At 39.1% G+C, this 26,206-nt stretch overlaps 1 protein-coding gene across 3 annotated transcripts in view; it reads right to left on the bottom strand.

Annotated features, from left to right (window-relative positions):
• Positions 1-502: 502 nt before the first annotated feature.
• AAMDC (adipogenesis associated Mth938 domain containing) overlaps positions 503-26,206 on the bottom strand; it is a 28,976-nt gene continuing 3,272 nt past the window's right edge. For all 3 annotated transcript variants that reach the window (XM_032639562.1, XM_032639563.1, XM_032639561.1), the window contains exons 2-4: positions 20,685-20,834; positions 2,450-2,545; positions 503-679 (exon numbers count right to left, since the gene is read on the bottom strand). In XM_032639562.1, the coding sequence (XP_032495453.1) occupies positions 539-679; positions 2,450-2,545; positions 20,685-20,816 (369 nt within the window). In that variant the 5' untranslated portion in view covers positions 20,817-20,834 and the 3' untranslated portion in view covers positions 503-538. The remainder of the gene's footprint in view (positions 680-2,449; positions 2,546-20,684; positions 20,835-26,206) is intronic.

The following is a 26,206-nucleotide window of genomic DNA, read 5'->3' on the forward strand; positions in this document are numbered from 1 at the left end:
TTTTTTTTTTGCGGTACGCGGGCCTCTCACTGTTGTGGCCTCTCCCGTCGCGGAGCACAGGCTCCGGACGCGCAGGCTCAGCGGCCATGGCTCATGGGCCCAGCCGCTCCGCGGCACGTGGGATCTTCCCGGACCGGGGCACGAACCCGCGTCCCCTGCATCGGCAGGCGGACTCTCAACCACTGCGCCACCAGGGAAGCCCGCAATGTGATTTTAATGCACTGAAACTTTTCTTTGGCTTCCAAACTTCAAGTCAGAAGGCTTTCTTTATTTTTGCCTTTATTTTCGCTTACTTCTGGCCTAACATTTGCCACAATATTAAACTTTGGTAAACTTCTGTCTCCTCCCCTGATTTTCAGCCCCCACCCGCCAGGACAAAGACCTTCCCTAAGTCATCCATGCACCCCAAAGCCTAGCACAGGACCTGGCACGAGCAGCTGTTCAAAAATGCTTGTGGGGGGGGGGGGCTGGAGTGGACAGAGGTAAGAGTGACAGTCACAGGCATCATTGCTTAGTGATTTATTCTCTTAAGGCTCCATCAGCAGGTAGAATGGAAGACCCCTCCCACCCTGATGCCTTGGGTAACCAAGGCATTATACTCCTTCACTGCCTTCTCTGTCTGGAGGACCCGCACATCAATGCCTTTTTTCTTGAGGTATTCCACAGTTGATGGGGGTACCTGGGAAGAAGGAAAAAGATGAGTAAATCAGGGGGAAAGGCCCCCAGGGTTTCTTTTCCTGCTATGAGGCAAGTATATTCTACAGAACTGGACAGTGACAACCATCACTCCTCAATCACCCAGCGTGTCACCAGCCCAGAATTTGGCAGTGAGTCCCAAGGAGTCAAAAAGCCTTCTAAGAAGTTAACAGAAGTACCATGAAACATGTGCAGACTGCTCAGGTGATATGGAAACTGGAAAGAGCATGGATTTTGGAGTCAGTCTTGAATTTAAGTCCTTACTAGCATTGTGACTTTGGGTAAGTGAATTAAGTTCTCTGAGCCTTTGTTTCCATGTATGTAAATAGGGATAACAATACCTGCTTACAGGGTTGGTATGAGAATGAATTCAGCTAAGGTATGTAAAACGTTAAATGTTTGAGTCAGTCCAACCTGAGTCTAAATTCTAACTTTGCTATGTACTAACCAAGAGACCTTTGAAAGTCTTTCAACTGCAATTTCCTCCCCTATAAAACGGGGACAATAATACTTAAAATCAAAGGGTTGGTGTGAGGATGAAATTTTATGAATGTATGTACACTGCAGCTCAAACGTCTTCTCAGAAAGGCCTTTCTTGATCACCCCATTTAGAGCAGCCCCTCATAAGTCACCATTTTCTTCACAGCACTTACTATGATCTGAAATTGTCTACATTTTTATTATCCATGAGGGCCATGAACCTTGTTTGCCTTGTTTAGCTTGTTGTCCCTGGTACCTAGAATAGTGTCTGCCCCATAGAAGGTGCTGAATAAATATTTGTAAATGAATTTATATAAAAGATTCTCAAGAGTGGCAGCTATTGGATATTTTCTCAACTCTGGCTTGCCTTCAATATTATTTTAAATAGATTTTAATTAGACTCTGCCTTGTCAGAAGGAGCTCTGAGTGAAATGTTTTTTAAAATGTCCTACATTACTTTTTTATATGTCTGAACAATTTTATAATAACAGTAGTCTTACAGATAGGGATCATTTTAATGGAGGAAAAAACTAGGTTAAACTAAAAAATATAACTAAAGGGCACCTCCATTGGTAGGGAACTGGATTTTACGACATCTATATAAAGGACAGAATGAGGTAGATCTCTATAAACTTATGTGAAAGGCTGTCCACAATGCAATAATGTAAGTGAATAAAAAGTTACAGAACAATATGTATAGAGCGATCCTATTTATGTAAAAACATGTATATCAGTATGTGTAAGTGTGTATACATTTGTAGATGCATAGAGAGAGCGTTGGAGCAGTTACGATTGGGAAGGGGAAATCTTTCACCTTTTTAATTCTACAGTTCCGCATTGACTCTTTTACAACAAGCATGTACTATTTCTGTAAGTACAATAAAAATAAACTTTCTTTTTCTGAAAGGGGAAAAAGGCTTAACTTGAATGTACCCAAGAAAAGAAAAATTAAAAGTACTGTAAAAATGGAAAGTACTGTAAAAATCTAAAGAGCCAAATATTGATAGCTGTAGAGCTTAAAAGAAATTCCAGGATTGAGGAATTTCTGAAAAATAGTTGAAACAGCACAGGCCCATGATTAGAGACCGGAGAGTCCAACCCTGATGAGGAAGAATAGTACGCAGCCACTATTTTATCCTGGGCCATCCCCTGGCTCAGCAAAATGAGGGTGCATGATACATAGAGATGAACTTCCAAGAAGGACATATCTCTAAGGTAAAGATCCAGGAGATTACCAGAAGTCCTCAGGAATGCTGTGCTCACCAATACCTACCTTCAAGGCCTCACTCATCCCTCGGCCAATGACAAGGATCTGCACACCCTTCTCGACAACTTCCTCCACATCTGCAGGCTGCACACCAGGAGAATGCTGGACATGGAAAGAGAAAGTATACCAGCTACCTGCTCTTTTCATCTTTCTTTGCGGTCAGCATTCCTGTTAGAGTCATTCATTCACCGAACAAATGTTTACTGAGGTTTACTCTAGGCCAAGCCTCACTAGGGCCCTGGGAATAGCAGAAGATACAGTACTGCCCTTATGGAGCTCTAAGTCTAGTGAAAAGTATAGAAGACTACAAAGAAATTTCAGTAGTTTTACAAGTGCTACAAAGAAGTAATGTTCAGGGTGTAGTGAGAACATACAGAAAGGGCACCTAATTCAGACCTGGGGAGTCAGGGCAGGGGGTCAGGGAAGACACCCCAGAGGATGTGACGTTTAAGCTGAGACCTAAAGGACAAACAGGAATTAGCCAGGTTAAAGGAAATCGGGAACAAGGCATACCAAATACAGGGAATAGCATGAACTAAGGCTCAGAGGAAAGAGCAACCTAGTGAACTACAATTAGTTCCATATGACTGAAGTGTAAGTGACAAGTGAGTGGAAAGAGATGAAGCGGGAGAAGAAAGCACCTGCACACCATGCCAAAACTTGGAAAGCTCCATACCGTTTCCTTTTTCTGAGCCCCTTTCCCACTTAACTCCAGGAAAACTTTGATGCTTTAAAACCTATCACTCTGTAAAGTCTTCCCAGATTCTCCCAGGGATATTTAAGGTAAGGTGTTTAATGACGTTAAAGGATGGTGGCTTCTGAACTGCTTCCACATCAGCAAAGGGGATACAGGAGTTAGAGTTTGGTAAATAAATACCAGCCCAACTACTGGGGAGTGAATAAGAGTGGAAAATTGTCATGGAAGACATGCTGTTTTAATTGCGTCTTGAAGTATGACTAGGAGTATGCCTTGATGCAGTGGTTGTAGAAGGGGTACATTCTAATCATAGTTAGACATGGTTTAGGGAAAGAGCTGCTGAATATACCAAGACAACAACAAATGTACCAAAGAAAGAAGGGTTTTTCAGTCTAAAAAGCTGATGGTTTAGAGAAGATAGGATTGAAATTGTTATAAAAGGTAGAAGAACAAATATGAGTATTTTTATTAAATCCTGGAATAATAATATCTTACATGTTTAAAGTTGCAATTTTCATAATACAGCTATAGAAATTATTCCATGTGATCTGCATTAATAGTAGCACGAAAGCATCCATTCTCCTTGTTTTATAGATAAACTGAAGCTCACAAAATACACATTAGCCAAGATGACACAATTACTAAGTAGCACAGTTGGGATTTGAACTGAAACATGTTAACCTTTGTTTATTAGAATACTGTAACCTAGGGAGCAACGTTGAAACTTGAAAGAACTAGCCCTAATGACCACAGAGTTGTCCTTAAGCCCAGTGCCCGGCCCACTGTACGCACACAATAATTGTTACTTTAGGTGTAACCTGAATCTTCCCTAAGGCAATTGCCTGTCACCCACACACACATGAGCTAAAAAAACAATAAAGGAGACAGACTGAAGTATTAAAAAATACTTGATTAACCCCTCTAAAAAGGCAGGAATAAAAAACATGAGGACAAACAGAAAACAAATAGCAATATGTTAACACTTAAACATAACTGTAGCAGTAATTAACTTTAAGTGGACTAAATAGTTTAATGAAAGGCAAAGACTGAGTTAAAAAGCAAGACCCAACTAAACACTACTTACAAGGTATATACTTGAAATATAAAGGCATAAGTTGAAAGTAAAAGGATAAAGAAAGATACAAAATGCAAACACTAAGAAAGCGGGTGTGGTTATGTTAATATCAAGATAGGAAGTATTACTACAGATAAAAGAGTTTCATCTCATGATACTTAAATGACCAATTCATCAAGAAAAACATAACAACCCAAATCTGTACACTCTTAGTGAAAGAGCTACAAAATATATGAAAACAAAAATAACATATCTGGGACTTCCCTGGTGGTCCAGCCGCTAAGAAAACGCCTTCCAATGCAGAGGATGCAGGTTTGATCCCTGGTCTGGGAACTGAGATCCCACATGCGGCAGGGCAAATAAGCCCACGTGCCACAACTACTGAGCCCATGTACCACAACTAAAGAGCCCCTGTGCCACAACTACAGAGCCCATGCACTCTGGAGCCACAACTAGAGAGGAGCCCACATGCCACAACTAGAGAGAAGCCCACATGCTGCAAGGAAAGATCCTGCATGCTGCAGCTAAGACCCAACACAGCCATAAATAAATAAATATTTTTAAAAACCCAAAAATAACAGAACTAAGAAAAGAGACAAAACCACTATAGTTGGATTTTTTTTAACATCTTTATTGGAGTATAATTGCTTTACAATGGTGTGTTAGTTTCTGCTTTATAACAAAGTGAATCAGCTATACATATACATGTATCCCCATATCTCCTCCCTCTTGCATCTGCCTCCCACCCTTCCTATCCCACCCATCTAGGTGGTCACAAAGCACCGAGCTCATCTCCCTGTGCTATGCGGCTGCTTCCCACTAGCTATCTGTTTCACATTTGGTAGTGTATATATGTCCATGCCACTCTCTCACTTCATCCCAGCTTACCCTTCCCACTCCCCACGTCCTCAAGTCCATTCTCTATGTCTGCGTCTTTATTCCTGTCCTGCCCCAGGTTCTTCAGAACCATTTTTTTGTTTTTTTTAGATTCCATATATATGTGTTAGCATACGGTATTTGTTTTCCTCTTTCTGACTTCACTCTGCATGACATACTCTAGGTCCATCCAGCTCTATGGTTGGAAATTTTAACAACCTTCTCTCAGTAAATGATAAAACACATAGACAAAGAGTCTAATTAAGGAAATGTGAGCTTTTAGCAACACTGTCAGTTAATTTGACCTAATAGACATTTATAGGTTACTACACCCAACAACTGCAGAATACACATTGTTTTTTCAAGTGTACATGGAACAGTCACTAAGACCTTATGCTGACATAAGTCTCAGTAAATTTCAAAGAAATGAAATAACAGAGAATATGATATCTGACAAAATAGATTTGTTGATAACAATAAGATATTTAGAAAAGCCATAAATAATTGGAAATCGAGCAACAAAGTATTTTGAACTAAAGGGTAAAGGAAAAATACATCAAAATTTGTGGAATACAGCTATATAATGCTTATAGGCAAATTTATCACTTTAAATACTTAAAATAGAAAAATAATTGTCTAAAATCAATGGTGTAAGCCCCCACCTTAAAAAGCTAGAACAGAAGCAAATCATATTCAAAGCAAGCAGAAGACAGATAATAATGAATATATGTATGTAAATCAATGAAATGGGAAACAAATGACAGAGAAAAATCAACAAGGCCAAAAGTTGGTTCTTTCAAAAGATTAATAAAATTGAAACCATTGTAAGACTGATCAGGAAAAAAAGAGAAGACACAATTCATAAATACCAGGAATGAAGGGGACATTACTATAGATCATACAGATAGCAGAAGAATAATTTTAAAAATTGGGAATAAATTTACACTAATAAATGTGACAACTTAGAAGAAATGGACAGATTTTTTTGAAAGACACAACTTATTAAAATACAAGAAGCAGAAAATCTGAATAGTCCTATAGATGTTAGAAATTGAATTTATAATTTAAAACCCTTCCACAGAAAAAGTTCTACACACATATGATTTCAGTGGTGAATTCTATTTTAAACATTTAATGAAAATCCTCAACAAAACATTAGCAAATCCAAGGTTGGTTCAATATTTTAAAAATCAATGTAGTTCACCACAAAGTAAAGAAGAAAAATTACACAGTTGTGTCAAATGATGCAGAAAAAGCATTTAATGAAGTTCACCATGTATTTATGATTAAAAAAAAAAGAAAACTCTCAGAAAACTAAACTAGAATAGCCAAGATATGGAAGCAACCTAAATGTCCATAGAGAGATGAATGGATAAAGAAGATGTGGTACACGCACTTATGGCCACCTAATCTATGACAAAGGAGGCAAGAATATACTATGGAAAAAAGATAGTCGCTTCAATAAGTGGTGCTGGGAAAACTGGACAGCTACATGTAAAAAAATGAAATTAGAACACTCCCTAACACCATACACAAAAATAAACTCAAAATGGATTAAGGACTGGACACTATAAAAACCCTCAGAGGAAAACATAGGCACACCACTCTTTGACATAAATAACAGCAAGCTCTTTTTTGATTCACCTCCTAGAGTAATGAAAATAAAAACAAAAATAAACAAATGGGATCTAATTAAACTTAAAAGCTTTTGCGCAGCAAAGGAAACCATAAACAAAATGAAAAGACAGTCCTCAGAATCAAAGAAAATATTTGCAAATGAAGCAACTGACAAGGGATTAATCTCCAAAATATACAAACAGCTCATGCAGCTCAATATAGAAAAAAACCAATCCAATCAAAAAATGGGTGAAGACCTAAATAGACATTTCTCCAAAGAAGACATACAGATGGCCTACAGACACATGAAAAACGCTCAACATCACTAATTATTAGAGAAATGCACATCAAAACCACAATGAGGTGTCACCACACACCGGTCAGAATGGCCATCATCAAAAATTCTACAAACAGGGCTTCCCTGGTGGTGCAGTGGTTGAGAGTCCGCCTGCCAATGCAGGGGACACGGGTTTGTTCGCCAGTCTGGGAGGATCCCACATGCCGCAGAGCGGCTGGGCCCGTGAACCATGGCCGCTGAGCCTGCACGTCTGGAGCCTGTGCTCTGCAACGGGAGAGGCCACAACAGTGAGAGGCCCACGTACCGGGAAAAAAAAAAAAAAGTTCTACAAACAAAAAATGCTGGAGAGGGTGTGGAGAAAAGGGGACCCTTGTACACTGCTGGTGGGAATGTAAATTGGTACTGCCCCTATGGAGAACAGTATGGAGGTTCCTTAAAAAACTAAAAATAGAGCTACCATATGACCCAGCAATCCCACTCCTAGGCATGTATCTGGAGAAAACCATAATTCAAAAGGATGCATGCACCCCGATGTTCACTGCAGCGGTATTTACCATAGCCAGGGCATGGAAGCAACCTAAATGTCCATCAACAGAGGAATGGATAAAGAAGATGTGGTACATATATACAATGGAATATTACTTAGCCATAAAAAGTAACAAAATAGTGCCATTTGCAGAGACGTGGATGGACCTAGAGACTGTCATACAGAGTGAAGTAAGTCAAAAAGAGAAAAATAAATATAGTATAATATCACTTATATGTGGAAGTTAGAAAAACGGTGGAGATGAACTTATTTGCAAAGCAGAAATAGAGTCACGGATGTAGAGAACAAACTTACGGTTGCCAAGGGGGGAAGAAGGGTGGGATGAATTGGGAGATTGGGACTGACATATATACACTACTATGTATAAAATAGATAGCTAATGAGAACCTACTGTATAGCAAAGGGAACTCTACTCAGTGCTCTGTGGTGACCTAAATGGAAAGGAAATCCAAAAAAGAGTGGATATATATATATATATGTATGACTGATTCACTTTGTTGTAGAGCAAGAAACTCACACAGCACTGTAAAGCAACTATACTCCAATAAAATTTAATTTAAAAAGTTCAGGGCTTCCCTGATGGCGCAGTGATTAAGAATCCACCTGCCAATGCAGGGGACACGGGTTCAAGGTCTGGTCCAGGAAGATCCCACATGCTGCGGAGCAACTAAGCCCGTGTGCCACAACTACTGAGCCTGTACTCTAGATCCCACGAGCCACAACTACTGAGCCCATGCGCCACAACTACTGAAGCCTGTGTGCCTAGAGCCTGTGCTCCGCAACAAGAGAAGCCACTGCAATGAGAAGTCCGCACACTGCAACAAAGAGTAGCCCCTGCTCGCCGCAACTAGAGAAAGCCCACGCGCAGCAACGAAGACCCAATGCAGCCAAAAATAAATAATAAACAAAATTTTTTAAAAATGTGGTTCATATATACAATGGAATATTGCTCAGCCATACGAAAGGATTAAATAATGCCATTTGTGACAATATGGATGGACCTAGAGGGTATTATCCTAAGTGAATTAAGTCAGAGAAAGATAAATACTGTATGATTTCATTTATATGTGGAATCTAAAAAACAAAACAGAAATAGACTCATAGATACAAAGAATAAACACATAGTTGCCAGAGGGGAGGTGGTGGGGGAGATGAGTGAAATAGGTGAGGGACATTAAGAGGTACAAACTTACAAAATAAATGAGTCGGGCTTCCCTGGTGGCACAGTGGTTAAGAATACGCCTGCCAATGCAGGGGATATGGGTTCGAGCCCTGGTCCAGGAAGATCCCACATGCCGCAGAGCAACTAAGCCTGTGCACCACAACTACTGAGCCTGCACTCTAAAGCCCACGAGACACAACTGCTGAGCCCGTGTGCCACAACTACTGAAGCCTGTGTGCCTAGAGCCCAAGCTCCACAACAAGAGAAGCCACCACAATGAGAAGCCCACACACCACAACGAAGACTAGCCCCTGCTCGCAGTAAGTAGAGAAAGCCCGTGCACAGCAACAAAGACCCAATGCAGCCAAAAATAAATAAATTAATTAATTAAAAAACAAAAAAAAAAAAAATGAGTCACAGGGATGAAATATGCAGCATGGGGGATATAGTCAATAATAGTGTATGGTAACAGATGGTAACTAGACTTATCGTGGTGATCGTTTTGTAATGTATAGAAACATGAAATCATTATGTTGTGCACCTGAAACTTGCATAGTATTGTAGGTCAATTATACTTCAATCAATAAATCTGTCTATTGGTAGAGTAAAGAAACACGACAACAAAATGCAATGCATGACACCTGACTGGATCTTGGGTTGGAAAGGAAAGCCAGCTATAATAGATGTTATTTTATTGGAACAATTGTTATAATTTGACTATGGAGTTGATGCTATTTAATATTATATAAATGTTGGATTTCTTGAGTGTAACATTATGATTATGTAAGGCAGAATGCCTTTGTTTTATTAGATACAGGCTGAAGTATTTAGAGTTAAGTATCATGATGTCAGTACTTACTTCCAAATGATTCAGCAAATATAGTTATTCAGAGAGAGAGAGAGAGAAAGCCACCGAAAGATAAAAAAGTAAATGTGCCAGAATATTAAAAACTGGTAAATCTAGGCTGATGGTATACGTGTTTATTATTTTTTTCCAATTTGTTATATAGGTTCAAAATATTTCAAAATAGAAAAAGGGGCGGGAGAGGTTCAACATAGGCTTTTCAGGTCAACCAAGTTTAGAAGGTAAATGGGAAAACACAAGCAAAACCAAACACACACAAAAGCAGAAAGGGTTAGGGACAGCTCAGCTCATCTATCTTTCCTTTTGTGTCCTAAGTACTAGAACCTTTAGTCTGATCAAATGGACAAGACTCTGAGAATTATGTTATACTTTACACCTATTGCCTGTATTATATATAAAAATAAACCCACAAAATCGGCAATAGTTATAGAGGGCATTTGGGGGGAAATTTGAAGATAGGCTGTATACTAAATAGTAATATTGTATCAAGGATAATATCCTTATTTGTGAGAATGATATTGTGGCTATGTAGGAGAATGTTTATGTTCTTAGGAAAGAAATGCTAAAATATCTGCCATTAAAAAAATAAATAAATAAATAAAATAAAATATCTGCCATTTACACTCAAATGATTGGGGAAAAATGTGTGTGTGTGTGTGTGTGTGTGTTTAGAGAGAAAACACCAACATGGCAAAGTATTAACAACTTGAAGATTTTGAGAAAGGGTGTGCGGCTATTTATTGTAATATTCATACAACTGTTTCATAGGTTTAATGTTTAAAATTAAAAGGTGGGACTAAAATCAACTATATGTCAATAAAAAAATTTTTTTAAATAGGTGGGGTAAAGTTTCCACATTTCCTTTGGTTCTCTTTAGGTGCCTGCTAATTGGTTTGGCTTTATTTTAAATTTACACTTTTGTCATATCTTCCTCCTTGTCCCCTTTCAGCCTAACAAAAGGATATATAAATGAAAGACCTATGCATGTTTCCACATAGAAAACTCTTCTCCAATAAGAGAGTTATTGCTTTAAGATAGAAATGAGTGAGCACAGTATGCAATAGTAGAAAAGTATAGGCTTTATAGTAAGACTCAGGTTCAAATCTTGGTCCCAAAAATTATTAGTGGTGTGACCCTGGAAACGCTATATTTGATCAGGCACACAGCAGTTGTTTAATGATTGGTAGAGATTTGGGAGTAGGTAGTAGTAATTATTATTTCAAGGACACTGGTTGAAGACAGTAAATTTTCTTGATATTTCCATCCTGCAATCACTATATCATCTGCCCCTTCGCACCCTTAAACTGATAAAAAAGGAATCACATTAACCTACCTCAGAAGGAATGTCACAAAGTATAAAAAAAATTTTTTAATGACATTTATAATTAAAAATTCAATGTAGCCAACATTTATTGAGCCCATACTTTATGGGCACTGTGCCAATGCATAGTTCTCGCCCTTAGGGAGTTCACCACTTAGTGAGGGAAACACGTAAATACACACTCAGTACAATACAGGTGAACTGCACTAAGTGCTAAAATAGAGGCACAAAGTATTATAGGAATACTGAGAATGGAGTAAGCAGCTCATTCTCACAAGGATTATCATCAGGAAGTGCTTCATAGAGGAGATAAAACAAAAGCTAGGAATTAAAGAATATATAAGATTCCAACAGGTACCAAGGGAAGCAGGTCATTTCAAGTAAATGAAATGGTTTTAGGGACTTCCCTGGTGGCACAGTGGATAAGACTCTGTGCTCCCAATGCAGGGGGCCTGGGTTCGATCCTTGGTCAGGGAACTAGATCCCACATGCATGCCGCAACTAGGAGTTCGCATGCCACGACTAAGGAGCCCACCTGCCGCAACTAAGGAGCCTACGTGCTGCAACTAAGGAGCTGGTGAACCACAACTAAGGAGCCCGCCTGCCACAACTAAGACCCAGCGCAATCAAATAAATAAATAACAATAAATAAAAGGAAGTGGTTTTAGCAAAGGTACAGAGAATCAAAGATCATGGTAGGTTTGTAAGGGAATATGTATTTGGTATGGAATAGCTAGGTCTTCAGATGTGTTATAAAATATAGGGGATGAGAATGAAGGAAAAATTTGGAACTGTATCATTGTTTTTAAAAAATGGCCCTGAACACTATCCTAAGGAGTTTCTGCTTAATTCTGAGGTCTATGGAAAGCCTTTGAAATTTTCTAAGCAGAGCAGTGACATGACTAGCTTTATGTTGGCCAAGTCAACAAATGTACTTTGTTGGATATGGTGGAGGAGAAAACTGGAGAAATAAAACTTTTGTCTGATGTTTCTCTTCTAGGTGACTGGGTGGATAGTGATTCCATTAATGGAGACGCAGAACACAAGAAAGTACCTGGATATTTGTGGGGGGTGGGGAGGTAGGGAAAAGGAAATGAAATCAACTTTGGATATGTTCGGTTTAAGTTGCCCAAGGAACAACTCATATGCAGATGTACAACATGTGATTGAATATTCTGATAGTTTGGGATAACTGTTCAGCAAATATTCACTCTTTTTGCCTCTTACTGTGGGCAGAATATACTTCTGTGCCCTACTGATGTGGGAACTTATGTTGGTGAACCTGGGGCAAGCAAAGCCTTGAAATATACTTGCTCAGTGGGGCTTGTGTTTGTGAGCTTCAGATAACACCATGAGAAGATCAGGTCCTGGCTAGTTCACTGGTCTAAGATGGATAAGAGACATATGGAGTACCCAGCCAGCTTGCCAACTGCAGTCTGGAGTAGAGCTGCTCCAGCTAGACCTATAAGCATGATAATAAACACTTATTATTGTAAATCACTAAGTTTTGGGTAGTTCGTTAAAAAGAATAGCTGAACAAGGGAATTCTCGGGCAGTCCAGTGGTTAGGACTCGATGCTTTCACTGCTGTGGGCACAGGTTCAATCCTGGTGGGGACCTAAATCCTATAAGCTGCATGATGCAGCCAAAAAGAAGAATAGCTGAACAATACTACTATATATTTAGAGCATGAAAAGTAACTAGAGATAATACCTCCATCAGTTCATGGCATAAACAACTGTAGTACTCTCAAGTAAAAAGAAATCCCCTAAACACTCTCAGGCAGTTAATTCCCTCAAGGATTCCCTATTAAGCAGCATTTGATGTACAAATCAGAGTGTTTCATGTCCAAGACTTTTAAAAGAATTAATGCAGTCATTTCTATAGTTGAGAAACATACCGTAGAGCAGTATTATGTGCTAGGCGTTGTGCTAGGTAACTAAGGGAGAAAAGAAAAAACTTAAAAAGATCAAGTGTCTACTATGTGACAGGCACTGTGGTAGATGCTTTACAAAGAGGAACATATTTAGTATTCAAAGCAACCACGTGAAATATATTTTCCAGGTCCCATCCCCAAGAGATTATGATTCAGTAGTTGGGAAGAGTGCAGGAGATACAGAACATGCATTTTAAACAAAGCTCTAGGTGATTCTGATGCACTGTGAGATCCATGAATCACACTGAGAAATACTGAGTGAGAGAAAGAATGAATTTGCATGATGGTAAGTGGCATGCATTTTTCAAATTTATTCTTCCCAACCCATTTATTACTCTTACATGAAGCCATGACAAACAGACATTATTATTCTCCTTTTATAAATGGTTAAACTGAGGCACAGTCAGGCTATATAATTGGTTAAGGTATCTAGTTAAAATGTGACAGTGCCTGGACCTATAAATCTAAATATCTACTAGATATCTCTTGATGCCCTATTGTAAGTTCAAGCTCAACATATTCCAAAAGAATTAATCATTTTCTCTACCCAGCCTCTGCCCCAAACACAAACACATCTGTCCCTCCTCTTCATATACCCAATCTCAATAAATGGCACCACCATGTACCCATTTATCCATGCTAGTATTCTCCTTTGCCTGCTAAATCTAATAAACTGCCTTATCCTGCCAATTTCACCTTCTTTTCTTAAATTAATTTTTTTTTTTTTTTTTTTTTTTTTGCGGTACATGGGCCTCTCACTGTTGTGGCCTCTCCCGTTGCGGAGCACAGGCTCCAGACATGCAGGCTCAGTGGCCATGGCTCACGGGCCCAGCCGCTCCGTGGCATGTGGGATCTTCCCGGACCGGGGCACGAACCCGTGTCCCCTGCATCGGCAGGCAGACTCCCAACCACTGCGCCACCAGGGAAGCCCTTAAATTAATTTTTTACTGAAATACAGTTGAATTACAATGTTGTGTTAATTGCTGTACAGCAAAGTGACTCAATTATACATAAATATATACATACTTTTTCATATTCTTTTCCATTATGGTTTATCACAGGATACTGAATATAGTTCCCTGTGCTACACAGTAGTACCTTGTTTATTTATTCTGTATATACCAGTTTGCATCTACTAATCCCAAACTCCCAATCCAACCCCCTCACCTTCTTAATAGTTTTCATATTTGCTGTTTCATATCCACCCACACTACTACTAACTTAACAATAACAGCTTAATTTATTGAGTGCCTACACCATATCTAGCACAGTACAGTAACCCTTAGATCAACTCTGTGAGGTGGGTAATATTACTATCTCCATTCTATAGATGAGGACTCTGAGGCTTAATAGCTTTGATTTGATGTCCTTTTGCCTCTATACAGGTAAGTTCTAGTCAACAGCTCAGCTTTTCTCTCATCTTTCCTAGTTCTTCTCTCTCCAACTAGTTCTAGAACACCTCCTCTTGTTTATTCTACTGACAAATGAAACTTAACAAGATGAAAACTAAACCTACAGCAACCTTTTCCTATTTTCCTGTTATCATCACTGGCAACTTCACAGTTTTGTAGTCTTTAGTGTTGAAGTTTACAAGAGGAATCATGATGTAGTAGAAAGGGACAGGGAAGAAAGTTAGAATCTGACCTGAATTTACTATTTGATTTCACATTTTTCTAGCTTTCTAGCTCTAAACTCTGTGCTTATTAAGTTTCCTTAAATACAGAATGAGGTTAAGGGTAATACTAACTCATGTAGTCTTATATGGGAAAAATATAATATATAGCGTTAAATCCATTTCTGAAGAAAAAAATCTCTCCAGTGTGGCACACTCATAAGTTGGTACTCCAATATATCTTAAACCCATAGTCTGGATAATTTTTGTCAGTCAAATCAATCTTCTGTTTAAGTATCTGAAGTGGCTATGTCTAATCTACTGAATAAAATGTAAACTGAGCTCTGCAGACACCCGACACCCTCAACTATACCACTGCCTATTCTTACACCACACTAGCTTTACTCTATGAAACAATCCAATGGAGTCATTTGGTTCACGAGCATTATAGCTTCTTATTCCTCAGCCTGCTCTCATTCTGTCCCTTCTATATCTCAAAGCCCTCTCATTTCTTTTACCAATCCTTTCTTTTTATAAAGAAAGGTATATTCCTTTCTTTAAGATCCAGGTTGGTAGCTAACAAACAACTAGGTGTCTGGATCAAAACAATGAGTGCATGCAATTCAAAACAAAGGCACCAAAATGAGACTGGTAGGAGGGGTGGACTCACGATATAATCAAATCCTATACTCCCCGGGTGGGCAACCCACAAACTGGAGATTAATTATATTACGAGGTTCTCGCACAGGAGTGAGAGTTCTGAGCCCCACTAAGGCCTTCCAGCCCAGGGGTCTGGCACCATGAAGAGGACTTGGCTTTGAAGGCCAGCAGGACTTGAACGCAGAAGCTCCTCAGGATTGATGGAAATAGAGACTTCACTCTTAAAGGGCATACACAAAATCTCATACACCCTGGGACCAAGGGTAAAAGCAGTAATTTGACAGAAGACAGGCCCAGACTTACCTGCTGGTCTTGGAGGGTCTCCTGGGGTGGGGGAGACCCTGGGGACATAGACAATGGTGGCAGAAACATCAGGGAGTATTCATCTGCATGAGCTCTCCTGGAGGCTGACACACCTTGGCACATCAAGACCCGGCAGAACGGAACAGGCTGTAGGCTTTACTGCTGGGATGCCTGAGGCCAAATAACAAACTGGATGGGAACATAGCCCCACCCATCAGCAGACAGGCTGCCTAAAGACTTCCTGAGCCCACAGCCACCTCTAGACAGCTTCTAGACACAGCCCTGCCCACCAGAGGGCCAAGACCCAGCTCAACCCACCAGTGGGCAGACATCAGAACTAAGAAAACTATAGTCCTGCAGCCTGCTGCAGGCTAGACACTACCCTGGGACCAGCTGGCCCCTGGCCCTTGGGTGACGAGAGGGGAGTGTAATCCTGGGATACATAGGACGTCTCCTACAGAGGACTACTTTTCCAAGGTGGAGAAACATAACTAACCTACCATATACATAAAAATACAAATAGCAATTTAGAAAAGATGAGGAGACAGAGGAATATGTTTCAGATGAAGGAACAAGATAAAACCCCAGAGGAAGAACTAAGTGACATGGAGATAGGCAATCTACCCACGAAAGAGTTCAGAGTTATGATCGTAAAGATGATCAAAGAACTCAGGAGGAGAATGGATGCACAGAGTGAGAAATTAGAAGTTTTTAACAAGGAATTAGAAAGTATAAAGAACAACCAAACAGAACTGACAAATACAATAACTGAAATGAAAAACACACTAGAAGGAATCAATAGTAGATTAAATGAAGCAGATGAATGGATCAGTGAGCTGGAATACAGAGTAGTGGAAATCACCACTGCCAAACAGAAAGAAGAAAAAAAAATGAAAGAAATGAGACAGTTTGAGAGACCTCTGGGACAACATCAAATACACTAATATTTGCATTATAGGGATCCCAGAAGAAGAGAGAAAGGGCCTGAAAAAACATTTGGAGAGATAGTAGCTGAAACCTTCCCTAACCTGAGAAAGGAAATAATCACCAAAGTCTAGGAAGCGCAGAGTCCCATACAGGATTAACCCATAGAGGAACACACTAAGACATGTTGTAATCAAAATGACAAAAATTAAAGATAGAATATTAAAAACAACAAGGGAAAAGCAACAAATAACATACAAAGGAACTCCCAGAAGGCTATCAGCTGATTTTTCAGCAGAAACTCTGCAGGCCAGAAGGGAGTGGCACAATACACTTAAAGTGATGAAAGAGAAAAATCTACAATCAAATAATACTCGACCCAACAAGGCTCTTGTTCAGATTTGAAGGAGAAATCAAAAGCTTTACAGACAAGCAAAAGCTAAAAGAATCCAGCACCACCAAACCAGCTTTACGACAAATGCTAAAGGAACTTCTCTAGGCAGAAAAGAAAAGGCCACAACTAGGAACAAGAAAATTACGAAATGGAAAAGCTCACTGGTAAAGGCAAACATACAATAAAGGTAGGAAATCATCCAAACATATAGCTAGTAGGGAGGTTAAATGACAAAAGTAGTGAAATTATTTGTAACCACAATAAGTGGTTAAGGGATACACAAAACAATTAGATGTAAAATATATATCAAAAAAGTAATTGTGGGGCTTCCCTGGTGGTCCAGTGGTTAAGACTCTGTGCTTCCACTGCTGGGGGTGTGGGTTCAATCCCTAGTCAGCGAACTAAGATCCCACATGCTGTGTGGCATGGCCAAAAAAAAAAAAAAAAGTGTGAGGAGAAGAGAGTACAAATGCAGGTTATCTAAAATGCATTGGACATTAAGAGATCAGCAACTTAAGCATATATACAGACTGCTACACAAAAGCCTCACTGTAAACAAAAATCTCTAATAGATATATGCACAAAAAAGAAAAAGGAATCCAAACATAACACTAAAGATAGTCATCAAGGACTTCCCTGGTGGTGCAGTGGTTAAGAATCCACCTGCCAATGCAGGGGACACAGGTTCAAGCCCTGGTCCGGGAAGATCCCACATGCCACACAGCAACAAAGCCCATGCGCCACAACTACCAAGCCTGCGCTCTAGAGCCTGCGAGCCACAACTACTGAGCCCACGTGCCACATCTACTGAAGCCTGTGTGCCTAGAGCCCCTGCTCCACAAGAGAAGCCACCACAGTGAGAAGCCCATGCACTGCAACAAAGGACAGCACCTGCTCACCACAAACTAGAGAAAGCCTGTGTGCAGCAGCAAAGACCCAACACAGCCAAAAATAAATTAATTAATTTAAAAAAAAGATAGTCATCAAATTACAAGAGAAGAGAACAAAAGAAGAAAGGGGAAAAAAGACCTCATAAACAAATCCAAAACAATTAACAAAATGGCAATAGTAACATACCTATTGATAATTACCCTTAAATGTAAACAAACTAATGCACAAACCAAAGATATACACTGGCTGAATAGATACAAAACAGGACCTGTATATATGCTGCCTACAAGAGACTTCATTTCAGATCTAGAGACACATACAGACTGAAAGCGAGGGGACAGTAGAAGATATTCCATGCAAATGGAAATCAAAACAAAGCCACAGTAGCAATATTTTTATCAGAGAAAGTAGACTTTAAAATGAAGATTGTTATAAGAGATAAAGAAGGACATATGCATAATGATCAAAGGATCAATCGAAGAAGAAGATATAACAATTGTAAATACATAGGAACCCCTCAATATATAAAGCAAATGTTAACAAACATAAAAGGAGAAATTGACAGTAACACAATAACAGTGGGGGACTTTAACACACCCCACCATCCCATCCCCACTTCTGTGGTCACCTTGGAAAGCAACAACCTGGAATCACAGTGAAAACCACCAGCTTTGCAATCACCTAATGGATTAAAGCTCCTTCAAATGCCCATTCCCAGAGAACTGTCATTATTTGACCTGTCTGTGGTTCCTTGAAAGCCCCACTCATAGGCTCTCTTTATTTGATCTGACTTGGAGTTTGCCAGTGCAAACCATCTTTTATCCCAGAGAAGCTTGTCAAAAACAGTCACAGACAATTGTTTAACAGTGCAGCTGCCTGAGGCAGTAGACAACAGGGCAAATGAGAGGTTCCAATAAACTAAAATGAAAAAAATAAGAAATGAGATGTTTATGGGGGCTTTGAAAAGCTCAGGTATGAACCTTGGTATTGAAAAGGCCAAACACATGTCCAGGATTGTGCACATGCTTAGGAATGACATGAAAAGGCCCTAAGATCACAATTCTGGGTACCCTTGAGAGTCTGCATAAGCAAGGAGCAGCAGAGTTTAAACTGTCTGGCTAAGTGTTGATTGCATACCCCAAATTGCATACAGAGCCCCTTACCATAAAGTGGAACACCTATTGGTTTTAGGCATATAGGGAAACTTCTGTCATTGTTTCAGGAAACCACATCTAAAGAACTAAAGGAAAGTGTGAGAACAGTATCTAACCAAATAGAGAATAACAATAAAAAGATAGAAATTATTTTTTAAAGGAAATCCTGGAGCTGAAAAGTACAATATTGAAATGAAAAGTTCACTAATGGGGTACAATGGCAGGTAAGAATCAGCAAAACTGAAAGGTAAATTGAGATGATCCAATCTGAGAAAAAGGATAGAAAAATGAATGAAAACAATGAACTGTGGGACACTGGAAACCCCTACCAAAAAAAACCCCCCAAAACACACAACATACTCCCTAACAGTTTTCACAGAGAAGAGATAGAAGGGGCAGAAAGAATATTTGAAGAAATAATGGGTGAAAATGTCTGAAATTTGATGATGAATCACAATCTACACATCTATGAAGCTCAATACATTCCAAGTAGGATAAACTCAAAGAGATCCACATGTAGATGTATCATAGTCAAATTGTCAAAAGTTAAATATAAAGAGAGAATTTTGAAAGCAGCAAGAGAGAAGTGACTTGTCAAATCCAAAGAAATCTTAATAACATTTGATTTCTCATTAGTAACCAGTTAATGCCAAAAAAAGTGGGATGACATTTTCAAAGTATTGAAAGAAAAAGACTGTCTATCACAAATTGTATATCCAGCAAAACTATCCTTCAGAATGGAAGGATCAACTTCCATCACTACTGGATGAAGAGCTCCATTACTTGCACCTAAGTGTAAATTATTAAAACAAACAAACCAACAAACATAACCTAAAAAAAAATTTTTTTAACCCCAATCATGCCAAGACTTTGGAAAAGGTTCAAAGAGGAAACAGCAAATTAAGAAATACGTATTCAAGAAAAAATATAAATATTTGGTAGGAAAGGTGAAAATCTGTGATATTTCAAGAAAGGCTGCTGCCTGCCTGCCTCCTCCTAGTTCAGTGAGGTGAGACTCCACTCCAGACTGCTGCAGCCAAGAACATAGGGCTATTTCTTCTCTCAGCTACCAGCTGTAAGGCTTTCTTCCTGGGAGAATCAGGACATCAATGTTTCTCATACTGCCTGCAGCTATCTATTGCTGAAGCTTAGTCCCAAGTGAGTGTGGTGGAGAGGTAGGGGGTTCCCTTCTTTTATCCAACCTCCACTCATGGAATGGAGACCCTATTTTGGTCATGGCACACTGAGAATACTTGAGGAGCTGCAATATAAAGGAAATGAAATTTCAAATCACAATGAGATAACATTTCACATCAACTAGGGTGGTATAATAAAAACAAAGCAAAACAAATAAAAGTTGACGAGGAAGGATTTAGAAAAATTGGATCCATCATACATTTCTAACATCTATAATGTAAAATGGTGCAGTTACTTTGGAAAACAGTCTGGCAGTTCCTCAAAAGGTGAAACATAGAGTTACCGTATGACCCAGAATTTCCAATCCTAGGTATGTGCTTAAGGGAACTGAATGATTTTGTTTATATGAAACATCTAGAATAGGCACATCTATAGCAACAGAACGTAGTAGTTGCCAGGAGCTGGAGGGAGGGAAGAATGGGTAGTGACTGCTAATGGTTATGGGGTTTCCTTTGGGGTGATAAATATATTCTGGAGTTAGTAGTGGTAGCTATTGTACAAGGTTATGACAAAAAATCCACTGAATTGCATACTTTAAAACTCTAATGGTGAGTTTAATGGTATGTGTATTATATCGAGAGAGAGAGAGAATGAAAGAAATAGTTACTTTTTACTTGGAACTTTGTCATTATGGCTTAGGAGTTTGAAAATCACTTGGTCAACCTTATGCAGTGTCAACCATATGCAGTGTCAACCATACACTAATAGCTTACCTCAGTTCCTGTTTCTCTCCAATCCCAAGCCCGACTTCCCCCTGGCCACACTTTGCAGTCCTTATAGACTTTAGTAGAGCCGTGTACTTTCATTTGCCCCCATGAGAGGGAAGCAATTTCAGGGGAAGACATAAGGAACTTAATTGAACTCTGAAATTAAAAGAAAAATATAGTAAATCAGTTTTAAAGTAAGGTTGAAACAGCTCCAAAATACAGGAGCTATACTATAAACAGAATGTATTTCAAATTATAATGCTGTATACAAAATATAGTAAGCCCTGGTCCTCTATGAGTTAAGAAGCATCTTTCTCATTTATGTGGTTGTCACTTCTTCTCCAGAGGTCTAACAAGTGAAATGTTTTTCTTGGGATCCTGAATCATCCAACCATGGAAACTAGATACTACAATTACTTCTCAGACGCTGGAGGGAATTCTCTGGATTTTTTTTTGTTTTTGTGGTACACGGGCCTCTCACCGCCGCGGCCTCTCCCGTTGCGGAACACAGGCTCCGGACGCACAGGCTCAGCTGCTCTGCGGCATGTGGGATTCTCCCGGACCGGGACACGAACCCGTGTCCCCTGCATCGGCAGGCGGACTCTCAACCACTGCGTCACCAGGGAAGCCCCTCAGGATATTTTTGAGAGATAAAATTAAAGGTGGAGATTTACTTCAGCATGATGGAGTGAGGAAGTTGACAAATCCTTTCCCTAAAAGCAGGTATAAAGCTGGACAAAACTGTCAAAATAAAAATTTGGCACTCTGGAAATAATATTAAAGATATATTGCAAACTGAAAAACGCTTATTCATGAAAACCACTGAATTTCAGATAAGAACAGTAAGATGTTTTGTTGTTCTTGCCTGGGATTACTCCCATGCCCCTACAACAGTTCTGTTGGCACAGAGGTTCAACTTGATTGGGGCAGGGCATGAAAACCAACAGTCTTGCTGCTAAGGCAGAGGAGGCTCACTTGATTTAGAGCATTTTCAGTTAACCTGGTGATTTCAGTGGCAAGTAAATATGGATGGCAGGTGGCTCTGCTTCCTTAATATTGTAAGCCTGTTTGGAACAAGCAATGGATTGTCAGAGTAGACAGGGATTTAAAAGGAATTCCCAAGAGGTGCTTGATAAGCTCTCTATCCTGAGTGGAGCAAAGGCTGTGAGCATATGCATCAAAGACAGGAATAGGCCTAAGTCATGGAAATGTTCTGGGCCAATGGAGCCTATAGAACATGCAAAGTGAAGAGGTGAGGGGGCTCAGAAGGACTCAGAAGAATGTAAGGGCCAGGGAAGAGATGAAAACATCTGAACATTGAATGTACTCCCCAGCACAGACGCTGATCCATCAGTAGAGAGGGTTAAGTCTTACTGGCTTGAGGTGTTTGAACACAATCTTTGGCTGTACACTAAGACATATACGCACAGAGGAGACCCCCTAGGAAGCCAAGCTTAAAAGTAAAAACAAGGGGAACTCCCTTACGGTCCAGTGATTAGGACTTGGCACTTTCACTTCTGGGACCAGGGTTCAATCCCTGGTTGGGGAGTTCCCACAAGCCATGTGGCACGGACGAAAAAAAAAAAGAGAAAAAAAAAAGCCCTTAATACAGATTTCAGTGGCCACACATTGCATGGGAGACAGAATCCACAGATTTAGTTTAGGCAAGTGACTAAACAGAAACAAATAAACTAAGAACAACAATGTAGGGGGAAAATCCAAATCCAGACTCTATAATACATTATCTAAAATACCCAGTTTTCAATAAAAAATTACAAGACATGCAAAGAAACAAAAAAATGTGACTCATACTCAACTGAAACAGTATCTGAGCACTCCCATATATTTGATTTAGCGAAGACTTCAAAGAAGCTACTCTAAATGTGTTCAAAGAACTAAAGGAAACTATTCATAAAGAATCAAAATTATGATGAAACGGGACGGGCAAGTTAGGGGGATGGGATTAAGAGATACAAAATGCTCTTTATATAATAGATACGCAACAAGGATATATTGTATAGCACAGGAAATTATAGCCATTATCTTGTAGCTTTTAGTAGAGTATAATTTGTAAAAATACTGAATCACTATGTTGTATACCTAAAACTAATATAATGTTGTAAATCAACTATACCTCAGGGACTTCCCTGGTGGTCCAGTGGTTAAGAATCCACCTTCCAGTGCAGCGGACGCGGGTTCCATCCCTGGTCAGGGAACTAAGATCCCGCATGCCGCAGGGCAAGGAAGCCCGTGTGCTGCAACTACAGAGCCTGCATGCCACAACTACAGAGGCTGTGTGCTGCAACTAAGACCCGACGCAGCCAAAAATAAATAAATAAATATTTAAAGAAAACTATACTTCAGTGTGAAAATTATGACAATGACTCAATGAATATAGAATCTCAATAAAGAGATAGACATTTCAAAAAAGAATCAAATGGGAATTCTAGCATTGATAAGTACAATAGCTAAAAGGTGCTTGATTCAGGTTTCTCCAGAGAAACAGCACCAGTAGACTATATATATTAACAGATTTATTTCACAGAAGTGGCTCATGCAATTGTGGGGATTGGCTAGTGCAAAATGTGCAGGGCAGGCTGGCAGGCTGCTCTCAAGCAAGAGTTGTCATTTCAGTATTGACGTGTTATTTCTTCTTCCTCAAGGAAACCTCACTTTTCCTTTTGCGGCCTTTCAACTAATTGAATGAGGCCTTCCAAGAGTATTGAGGATAATCTTCTTTATTTAAAAGTCAATTAATTGTAGATGTAAACTAGGTCCACAAAACACCTTCATAGCAGCACCTAGTGTTTGATTGGATAACTGAGTGCTATAGCCCAGCCAAGCTGACACACAAAATTAACCATCAGTCTACCCCTTGTTAATATGGTACCTATATACATGTCCTTAAACTGTATTTAATCTCCAAATAAAGACAATAACAAAGTGATATTTCTCCCTAATATTAATAACTACTAACCTATTTTTAAAATGTGTAATATAACAAAGGACACAAACACACTATCTTTGGTGCTGTGGGAGGAAGACACAAATTTATAAAACATGATTCTTGTTGAGAAGTTAATATTACACCAGAGGAGAGAAGACATATGCAAATTACTAACAATTTCTTAAAGGTGACCTTTAAAAATTACAAGGTAACTTTTGAAAAGTGGTATAAGGAAATTGTAATGAGCTGTTATGAGGGTTGAGAAAGACTTCTGTACTAGTCTGCTAGAGTTTCCATAGTAAAATAACAAAGACTGGGTAGCTTAAACAACAGAAATTTATTTTCTCATAGTCTGGAGACTGGAAGTCCAAGATCAAAGTGCCAGCAGGGCTGGTTTCTGGTGAGACCTCTGTTCCTGGCTTGCAGATGGATTCTTTCTTGCTTTGTCCCCACATGGCCTTTTCTCTGTTCAGGAGCACTCTTGATGTCTTTTCCTTTTCTTATAAAGATACCAGTCCCATTAGAGCCCCAATCCTCACGGCCTCATTTAACTTTAGTTACCTCCTTAAAGGCTCTATTTCCAAATATAGTCCCATTGAGGATTAGGGCTTCAACATATGAATTTGGGGGAGGCACAGTTTGGTCCATAGTAGCTATCCTATGGCAGTACTACACAGTTTTGATTACTGTAGCTTTGTAGCCACTTTTGAAACCAGGAAGTGTGAGACCTTCAACTTTGTTCATCACTTAAAAAACCGTTTAGGATATCCTGGGTTCCTTGCACTTCCATATTAATATTAGGACCAACTTACACATTTCTACAAAAAAGGCAACATAATTTTTCTTTCAGTAAAAATAATTATTTCATCAGAGAAAGCTCTTAAGAAATAAGAATAGACTGATGCATAACTCTTTTTTTTTTTTTTTTTTTTTTTGTGGTACGCAGGCCTCTCACTGTCGTGGCTTCTCCCGTTGCGGAGCACAGGCTCCGGACGCGCAGGCCCAGCGGCCACGGCTCACGGGCCCAGCCGCTCCGCGGCATGCGGGATCCTCCCGGACCGGGGCACGAACATGCGTCCCTTGCATCGGCAGGCGGACTCTCAACCACTGCACCACCAGGGAAGCCCTGATGCATAACTCTTAAGAAAAAAGATGGTAAGGCACTTCTAAAAGTGTTTCTTCAATGAATACAATTCTATTGCAACAGAGAATTCAGTTATCATTAAGAGAAAGAACCAGAAAATGGCTGGATTAAATCTTGTTTATTACTTCTTTTTATTTTCATATATTTTCCTATGAAACTATTTTGAAGACCATAGATTCCTACTTCTGTTGACATTTAACAGTTTTTTCACTACCTATAACATATCCATATACTTCTAGAAGTATTTCTTGTAAAAGTGAGTTTTAAACAAACCTAAGTAAATTTGCTCATTACTAATTAGGAATTCCCAAACTGGCTCCACAGTTGAATCCAGTTCACTTCAATATACATTTGCCAGGCTTACAATATCTGTAAAAATAATTGTGTGACAAATGCAAAGATAATATGTTGGGGAGACAGAAATATGTATAAATTATTCCATTATAAGGCAGACTGTTATCAATGTAATTTGACAAAATTGAAGGCTAAGCCATTAAATTTTAAAATCAAAGCATAATTACATTCAATTAAATGCAGAAATATCTTTAGAGTTCAAGAGTTTTCACAAATGTATAAACTTGCTAGTCATGAAACAGAATGTATCTCGAAATTTCCCTTGTGCACCTTTCTAGTCAATCCCCTTCCAAGCTCAAAAGAAGCTTTTGATTTCTATTCCCATATATTAGCTAGACCTTCATATTGATGGAATTTTACAGTACCTACTCTTTTGTGTCTTTCTTCTTTCACTCAAAATGCTTTTGAGATTCACCTATGTTGTAATATATATCAAGTGTGTATCAGTCTGAGTAGTAGTCTGTTGAAAGACTATATCACTATTTACCCATTCTTCTTCTGATGAGCATTTTGTTTCTTTTTGGTATTTTGAATAAACTAGTCACTAATTCTGAATGCAAAACTATTTTGTCTTTTCCCCTAAGAGAATGTGAAATTTGAACTATCTTAAGAAATTTCTTATTCATAAATAAAGACTGAGTGTAGGTAATTTAATGCTTATTTAAAGGCTTCTTTATGGAAGTAGCAATAAATCAATTACAGTTTTTTTTAAAGCTACTTATTTTTTCTATCTTTACCTTTTAGTCTGATATATATAATGCAATTATTTAACTACGTAAATTGGGATTAAATTCTTGTAACCCACAAATTCTCTTAGCCCAAGGCAAGAAGAGACGGTGCTTATCATTTATTTTTTTTCCAAGAACAGACTTAGTGAAGGTATGACCTAAACCTTGCTTTGTAGTACAACATCTCTCATCTTTTGGGTGGATATAACTTTTGATGCCCAAGGACTTTGTTCTAATGCCAATCTTGATTACAAAAGCAGAAACTCTAACCTTATTTATCAGTCCCCGCTTTGAGTAACAGTGTCAGCACTGAGAAAAGAAAAAAATTATATAAAGCTTTTTTTTTAGAAAGTTA

The sequence above is a fragment of the Phocoena sinus genome, chromosome 8 (genome assembly GCF_008692025.1).
Source record: "Phocoena sinus isolate mPhoSin1 chromosome 8, mPhoSin1.pri, whole genome shotgun sequence".
Taxonomy (NCBI): Eukaryota; Metazoa; Chordata; class Mammalia; order Artiodactyla; family Phocoenidae; genus Phocoena; species Phocoena sinus.